At 43.3% G+C, this 8354-nt stretch overlaps 1 protein-coding gene across 1 annotated transcript in view; it reads left to right on the top strand.

Annotated features, from left to right (window-relative positions):
• The window catches only part of LOC139027800 (cryptochrome DASH-like), a 455373-nt gene extending 448502 nt beyond the window's left edge, over nt 1-6871 (top strand). Inside the window, exons 3-4 of the mRNA XM_070443756.1 lie at nt 4728-4904; nt 6093-6871. Coding sequence (XP_070299857.1) covers nt 4728-4904; nt 6093-6200 — 285 coding nt within the window. The 3' untranslated portion in view covers nt 6201-6871. The remainder of the gene's footprint in view (nt 1-4727; nt 4905-6092) is intronic.
• The last annotated feature ends 1483 nt before the right edge of the window (nt 6872-8354 follow it).

Genomic DNA, 8354 nt, shown 5'->3' with positions numbered 1-8354 from the left:
AAGTGTTTCACCAGTGGGAATCATCGGGTCAGTTGCTGGACTGACGCCATTAGTGTCATTGTAAGGGGTGACAGTCCCCAACAAAGCGGAAGGTGTATCATCGGAAGCAGAGTATACTCTGCGCATCAATGTTATTCTTGCTGAGACGGCCGCAGTGCTTGCGGAAGTGTCTGAAGGGCAAGAGGAGTTCATCTCAACTACCGTATTGCACGACTGCACGKAGGAGGGAAGTTGCTTATTAACAGAGACAGCTGGCTCGAAATCATGAAAAGAATGGTCAATCAGGTTGGCTGATGGAATGTGTCGAGATATAGTAATATCTCCTTGGATCGGATTCTGCCCCAAGAGGTTTTTAAACGTCTTTTCCCCAAGGGGTGCTTTTGACAGATATCCCTCGTGACTGACTGCGTTGCAGCTAGCGTTAGGGGAAGACAGTGTGGTCAGTGGAGAAGGCAGGGTGGCCTGTGACCATACCTGGTTGGTTTTCCAATCCATCAATGGGAGTAACCGATCCATCAAGTCTGCTCCAAGTAGCAGGGGTAYGGTTTCGAGGCTGGTAACGTACACAGGGTGAATGAGCGATACGTCCTTGAAGTGTAGTTTCAGCATGACTCTCAATGTGAGAGGCGAGGTAGTCTGAGTGACCCCTCGAAGTGTAGTGTCGCATCGTTCYACTTTTAACCAACGTTTAGTTGGCTTCAAAGCCCTTTTTAGATYATCAAACAATGTTTGAGAGATGAGTGATATTGTCGCACCCGAATCAATTAGCGCATGACAMGTTAAGCAGTCCTCCAGGACTGTTTCCAGGTACGGCCGTTTMGATTCGTKKTTAGTGGACATATTCCCCACAAAGTGGAGTGRTYKTTCGCAACGACGTGATGTGYCATTTCTGTTCAAGGTGGAAGCAGATTGACTTTTACRATTTTGAKTGGGCTTRGYWTTAACGAAGCGTTTGACCTTTTTCTTCGCAAYCTKTGTATCAGAGTCTATAGACAAAGCCCGGGGGCTTGTTTCTTGATCAAGCGGGCCCTGGATAGGGTCTTGAATGAGAGCGGGAGAAATTTGAACTTTAACGTCCTTGCTAAGGGTGTTAATTTCTGCGGACCTGGTGTCCGGTAATTCCCCGTCTAGTCCTTGTGACTTATCTTTTACCCTTTTCTCAAATTGTTCTCGCTTTAGTTCTTCCCGTAGTGGAACTTCTGGAGAACATTGGTCTACGTTTKGATTGTCCTTCAACCCTTTGTTACCCTTGTSSTCTGACACTTTTTGTGGGTTGGGTGCAGGAACGTAGCGAACAGGTCGATTGTAGCGGTAGTCATGTTGATTGCGACGTACTTTACAGTTATTTCGACCGCGGAGGTTATTGGAATCATGGTTTCGTGGTAGAAACTGTTGTTGTGCGTCATCTCTCAACGCTCCAATACCTGATAATGCACCCTCTAGCTGGAGTGAGTGCTCCTGGTCAAACTTCAAAACCGAGTGGTCAGGGCTCTTGGCGTTGTGAACTTTTGATGCCTCAAAAGCTGTGCTTGCAAGCTCTCTGAGTTGTAAGATAGGCAAGCCAACGTGGGCGGCAGGGCCCAAGTAGGTAATGAAGGTAGGATACATGTTCGACAGGAACATTTGTTTAAAAGGTAACAGGTCTTCCATGCCCGTTTCAGTGAGTAGGCCAAAGTAAGCTGAACGAAGCCTATGATAGTAAGCTTGTGGGTGTTCGTTCCGAGCTTGTTTGACGGTGTTAGCCAGTGAGCTATTGTGTTTGCGAGTCGCAGAACCACTGAATTCTACTTTCAAAGCTGTGGCAAGTTTAGCGTAGTCATTTAGCACGTGTTGCTGTTGTAGATGAATTAACCTTGTCACGTGTCTATTTGACGTTCGCTTCAACAGGTAAACCCTGTCAGAACCTGTAGCGTTCGGGTAGCCATCCAACGCATCCTCTATGTCAGTTAGGAACGTCTCAGTATCGTTTGGCTGACCTGGAACGGGGTCAAAGGTGGGGAAATACTTGACGAGTTTGTCAAGGTATTCCGCGCCAAGCGGGCGGAGAGGGTTGGCTTCATCCTGTGGAGAGATTGGGGCCGAAAGGCCAAGAGAAGAAGCCAAGCCTTGTTGTTGTTGGCCAAGAGGTGCAATATTACTCAGTGCCGAATGGCCAAGTGGAGAAGACTGAGGGACACATGAGGGAGGCAAGGTCTGAAACCTATCGTCTTTACTCCTGTGAGTACAAGGCTCCGGTTGCTTGGATTGGTAGTCGCGCTGTAGAGCGTGACCATTCTGGACTTCATCCAGATGGTACCTAAGGGTGGTATTCTGGTGCATTGCAGAGTCCACTTGAGCGCTTAGAGTACTGATTTTGGACACGTGAGTGTCACACTTGCTCCTTTCGGTCTCAAACTTATCTGTCATGGTTTCCAGATAGAGGTCTCGAGTACGGAGCGAGATATTCAGTGATGAGATTTCCGCTGCTTGCTTAGAAATCAATATTTCCATCTTCATCACCTGAGTTCTCTCATCATTCATTTGGTCAGCGACTTCAATGAGTTCTGCTGACTTGTCATCCAACTTTGTCATTATGTTCATTAACTGATCGTCTTTGGTCTGCAGCGTTTTGAGTAGAACCGTGTTATTTTGAGTAACGTTCAACATATCTGCATGCATGTTATCAAGTTGAGCGCTCCTGTTTGTAGATAACTCTTCAGATTTATCTAGTTTGGCGTGGACATCATCGTATTTAGTTTTGTATAAATCGAGCTGTTCCAGTAGCATTTGATTTTGTTCCTGTAGAAAACGATTTTGTTGAAGAGCTTGTGCTTGTTCATCGTCATACGTTTTTGCAATTTTATTTAATTGTTCAGTTTTCAAGCGCAGTTCCATAGCTAGCAGAATTTTTCAATTTTCTGCATTTGTCATTAGTTTCCCGGTTCTCTCCACCTGTCCCTCCATGTCTACCATCACCTGCTCGTGCTTCAGCTGTGCACTGCGGTATTGGACAGATGCCAATCTCGGGTGGCAAGACATCAGGCCTAGACTGGAGAGAACCTTTACGAGGCCTGCGCTTGATGGTTGATTTTGGGAAGCGTTGTTGTCTGCTTTTCCACTAAGGGCATAATTAGTGTTGGTATCGCTGCTGAGGTCAGAGATCAATACATTTGCGGGTGGAGGTTCACTAATTAGCGGGCGGGTGGGGACTACCCCCTCTGATTGCTTGCACATTATTAGAACATTTTGAAAGATTTTTTTTTTCTTCTAAATTTGGTTTTGGAATATATTGGGAGCTGCAAAGACGATTTTAATCTATTTATAGACGTTAATGAGCTATCAGTACTGGACAGTACTGTGGAAGTTGGACGTGAATGAATTTGCAAAAGCAAATTGAATTAATCAATGATCATGATTAATCATACCTGGATAGGCTATCTGGGAATTAAACCTTAAATTAACCTGGGAAGTTGGTTCATCTAGGTTACAATTGCAATGCTTAAAGTGTCTCATTTAACAGAAGAACCTAGAAAGGTATGTTCGACAATTTAAATAAATAAATTGAATGAGACCCAAGCAATTGATTGCTGGATTATTTAAACGTGATCCACGTTTGGGTTTCGCCACCTCTTTTAAGGGATGTACTTGCGGTTCTTTACCACCAGGATGCGAAATGCTGAAATCAAACGGAAGTACAAAGGGCGGGACTTCCGTTGCGCGAGGCAGAGGAATTTAAACAACACACAGAAAGTGAAAAAAATTCCCTCTATGTTAGCTTGCATCTCGTGGATTTCCCACCTCGTGCTAGCTTACCCTATGTTGTTCAGAAATATCACGTTCTAAGCACGAAAGGGTAGGATAGGGTTCCCTCTCACCATGGAGAGAGTAGGTTTAATAGTGACGTCTCACGTTAAACTATTCGGCCTACTTTGCTAGCGTTATGTTGACCGGAGCGACACGGTACATAAATACAACTATGCCTGTAGTCAGTCCACACTGGTTTAGTGTGGTAGGCCGACAAATTACTCCGGCTCGGTCACCGAACGAATATCTTCTAATTTCTAACCTTATTGGCTCTAGAAGTTAATATTGACCGACAGAAATAGTACCGTTTGGCCTAGGACTAAATCTGGAATGTATCACTCACTGCTCTGACGCTAAAAGACCGCTACCGGAGGCGCTATGGAATACGCAACAAATTTGTATAGAAAGTAGTCTGTTTGTTTTGTACGATTTCTGTTTGCACAATTGATATTTGGAATTACACAGAAGAGTCTAATTCTATTTTAGATCCCTCACAGGGGGCGTCATATATGTTGTGTCTTTGCTATCGTTAAATTGAAGACTTATAGTTTTTATCAAAGATTCCTGTAATTCGGGATTACGCGATCACTTGAGTAATAACGTAACTAATTAACTATGAATTCGAGGGCACCAGGGAAAGTTATTAGATTACAAGGTTATTATTTCCCAATATAACCTTTCAGATATTTTCATATCTGATCAATAGTCCTCTAATTAATGATTTATTTACTTTACCTCACGTTAGTCTCATTCCAAACGTCGTAAATTGTTGATTATCTGCACGAACCCAGTCTTCACTATGAGTCATCCATACATCAATTGTCTTAAATCATTTATTTATTACTAACTAATTAATTCACAGAAATGCATAAACAAACAAACAAACTTAAGTTTGTTAAACTTTAACTTAGGTTTGTAATAACTAGTGATTGTCTCCTCTTCAGGGGGACTATGTTAGACACTGGGTCCCAGAGCTCAAGGGGATCAGAGGGGGGGAGGTCCACACCCCCTGGACCCTTAGCTCCGCCTCCCTGTCTCACGCACTGGTGTCCCTCAACGACACATACCCCTCCCCCGTTGTCATGGCGCCAGAATGGAGTCGCCACACCAACAAGAAGCCGGTGGGTGTTAAAGATGTGAATTTCATAGAAAGAGGAAGTGGTGTAGGAAACAACACTGTTTAGTGGTGTATGTAGATCTACGTTTCTAGAATGGCTCTACCGGTTATGATCAGATGTTTAGTGGTGTATGTAGATCTACGTTCAGAATGGCTCTACCGGTTATGATCAGATGTTTTAGTGGGTGTATGTAGAGCTTAGTTTCTAGAATGGCTTCTAACCGGTTTATGATCAGATGTTTAGTGGTGTATGTAGATCTACGTTCTAGAATGGCTCTACCGGTTATGATCAGATGTTTAGTGGTGTATGTAGAGCTATGTTTCTAGAATGGCTTCTACCGGTTATGATCAGATGTTTAGTGGTGTATGTAGAATTATGTTCTAGAATGGCTCTACCGGTTTATGATCAGATGTTTAGTGGGTGTATGTAGAGCTACTGTTTCTAGAATGGCTCACGCGGTTATGATCAGATGTTTAGTGGTGTATGTAGAGCTATGTTTCTAGAATGGCTCTACCGGTTATGATCAGATGTTTAGTGGTGTATGTAGAGCTACGTTTCTAGAATGGCTCTACTGGTTATGATCAGATGTTTAGTGGTGTATGTAGATCTACGTTTCTAGAATGTCTCTACCGGTTATTATTAATGTACAATCGGGTGAGAAAGGCCTTGGTCAGGGAGGTGACCAAGAACCCGATGGTCACTCTGAAAGAGCTCCAGAGTTCCTCTGGAGATGGGAGAACCTTATTTATTTTATATATATATATAGTTTCTTTTTCCCCAGTTTTTAGTTTTTAGTAAATTGGCAAAATGTCTAAACCTGTTTTTGCTTTGTCATCATGGGGTATTGTGTGTAGCTTGATGAGGAAAACAATTAATTTAATACATTTGAGAATAAGGCTGTAACATAACAAAATGTGGAAAAAGTCAAGGGGTCTGAATACTTTCCGAATGCCCTGTATATAACATTCAAAGGACCCAAATGGTCATAAGGATAATTTAAGAATTGACTTGATTAATTAATTTTTGTGCTAACAACCTGTCCCAGAAATACGTCACTTCACAGTCGTTGTCGCTTGAGACATTTGTTTTGTTATGTGAACCTGTCTTACAATAAAAGGTACTTCAAGGCTATTATCTTGACACATCAATTTCAAAGTTTTGGTTCTTAATGTAAAGTGATCTCTCCTGCAGACTGGTGCTGGGTCCTCGGCCAGAGGAAAGACGGGTCCGTCCCACACCCCTAAACAACACAAGGACAGAGGAATAGACTTCTACTTCTCCAAGAGCAAGAACTTCTGATGGAGCAGACTGACTGAAAAGACTGAAATAACTGTTGGGCTTCCGCAAGGAAATGGTTTGACCCATTCCTGCTTTATATGGGTGGATGGTTTGACCCATCCCCGCTTTATATGGGTGGGTGGTTTGACCCATCCGCTTTATATGGGTGGATGGTTTGACCAATCCCGCTTTATATGGGTGGATGGTTTGACCCATCCCGTCTTTATATGGGTGGATGGTTTGACCCATCCCCGCTTATATGGGTGGATGGTTTGACCGCCCATCCCGCTTTATATGGGTGGATGGTTTGACCCATCCCCGCTTTATAGTGGGTGGGTTTGACCCATCCCCGCTTTATATGGGTGGGTGGTTTGACCCATCCCCTTTATATGGGTGGATGGTTTGACCATCCCGCTTTATATGGGTGGATGGTTTGACCCATCCCGCTTTATATGGGTGGATGGGTGTGGAGCATGGTTTTGAGAAGGTACTGCTGAGTGGGTGGGGTGATAAGACGATTTTTTGTTTCTGTTTATAATGCCACTGTTTTATGTTTCTATATAATGTTTTTATCGATTTCTATCGACTTGTTACAGAACCATTTAAGGTAGTACCTGTATTGGTTGTTTTTTACTCTCTACAAAAGCAGCCATATCTTTATCATGGTTCATAATAACATGTTGATGCTGGTCGTAATGTTTCTATTTGTATTATTATGGATCCCATTAGTTCCTGCAAGGCAGCAGCTACTCTTCCTGGGGTTTATTATGGATCCCATTAGTTCCTGCCAAGGCAGCAGCTACTATCTTCCTGGGGTTTATTATGGATCTCCATTAGTTCCTGCCAAGGCAGCAGCTACTCTTCCCTGGGGTTTATTATGGATCCCATTAGTTCCTGCCAAGGCAGCAGCTACTCTTCCTGGGGTTTATTATGGATCCCCATTAGTTCCTGCAAGCAGCAGCTACTTCTTCCTGGGTTTATTATGGATCCCCATTAGTTCCTGCCAAGGCAGCAGATACTCTTCCTGGGTTTATTATGGATCCCCATTAGTTCCTGTCAAGGCAGAGCTACTCTTCTGGGGTTTATTATGGATCCCCATTAGTTCCTGTCAAGGCAGCAGCTACTCTTCCTGGGTTTAATTATGGATCCCATTAGTTCCTGCAAGGCAGCACATCTTCTCTGTGGTTTATTATGGATCCCATTAGGTTCCTGCCAAGGCCACAGCTATCTTCCTGGGGTTTATTATGGATCCCCATTAGTTCCTGCCAAGGCAGCAGCTACTCTTCCTGGGGTTTATTATGGATCCCATTAGTTCCTGCCAAGGCAGCAGCTACTCTTCCTGGGGTTTATTATGGATCCCCATTAGTTCCTGCCAAGGCAGCAGCTACTCTTCCTGGGACTCATTCGGGAGCAGCTTAGTAATTTCATTTACTTGAGCTCCGGGATAATACATTGTTTTTGCACCAGGAATAGTCACATTTCTTACCATGGAGCTGCCGAAAATCACAGCTGGTGAGAAGGTCGAGGAAATCTCACGCTTCACAGGATTCAGAGAACCCTTTAAAGACGGGAGAGAGGCAGGATAACTTGAGCTGGGGGAAATAGCGACTGTTCTTGAATCTGTAAGTGTGGCAAGTGAAGATTGTGATAATGAAGAAAGGAACAAAAGGAGTGAAAGTTGTAGTAGAAGATGAGGACCGGTCCAATAATGATATATTTGGGAAATCCATCTGTAATATCGAGGACTGAAGAAAGCAGTGAGAAAGGTGGATTCAATCAAGGTGACTAGAAGCGGCCATGTTTTGGTTAAGCTGGAGACTCGTTAGATAAGCAGTACCAGTTAAAATTCTGGACACACCTACTAATTCAAGAGTTCTTTATTTTTACTATTTTCTACATTTTAGAATAATACTGAAGCCATCAAAACTATGAAATGACACATATGGAATCATGTAGTAACCAAAAAAGTGTTAAACAAATCAAAATATATTTTATACTTCTTCAAAGTAGCCACCCTTTACCTTGATGACAGCTTTGCACACGCTTGGCATTCTCTCAACCAGCTTCACCTGGAATGACGAACAGTCTTGTAAGAGTTCCCACATATGCTGATCACTTGTTTGCTGCTTTTACTTCACTCTACGGTCCAACTCATCCCAAACCATCTCAATATGG

The sequence above is a fragment of the Salvelinus sp. IW2-2015 genome, linkage group LG5 (assembly GCF_002910315.2).
Source record: "Salvelinus sp. IW2-2015 linkage group LG5, ASM291031v2, whole genome shotgun sequence".
Taxonomy (NCBI): domain Eukaryota; kingdom Metazoa; phylum Chordata; class Actinopteri; order Salmoniformes; family Salmonidae; genus Salvelinus; species Salvelinus sp. IW2-2015.
The sequence above is the reverse complement of the archived record's forward strand: the minus strand, read 5'-3'. Positions and strand labels throughout refer to the sequence as shown.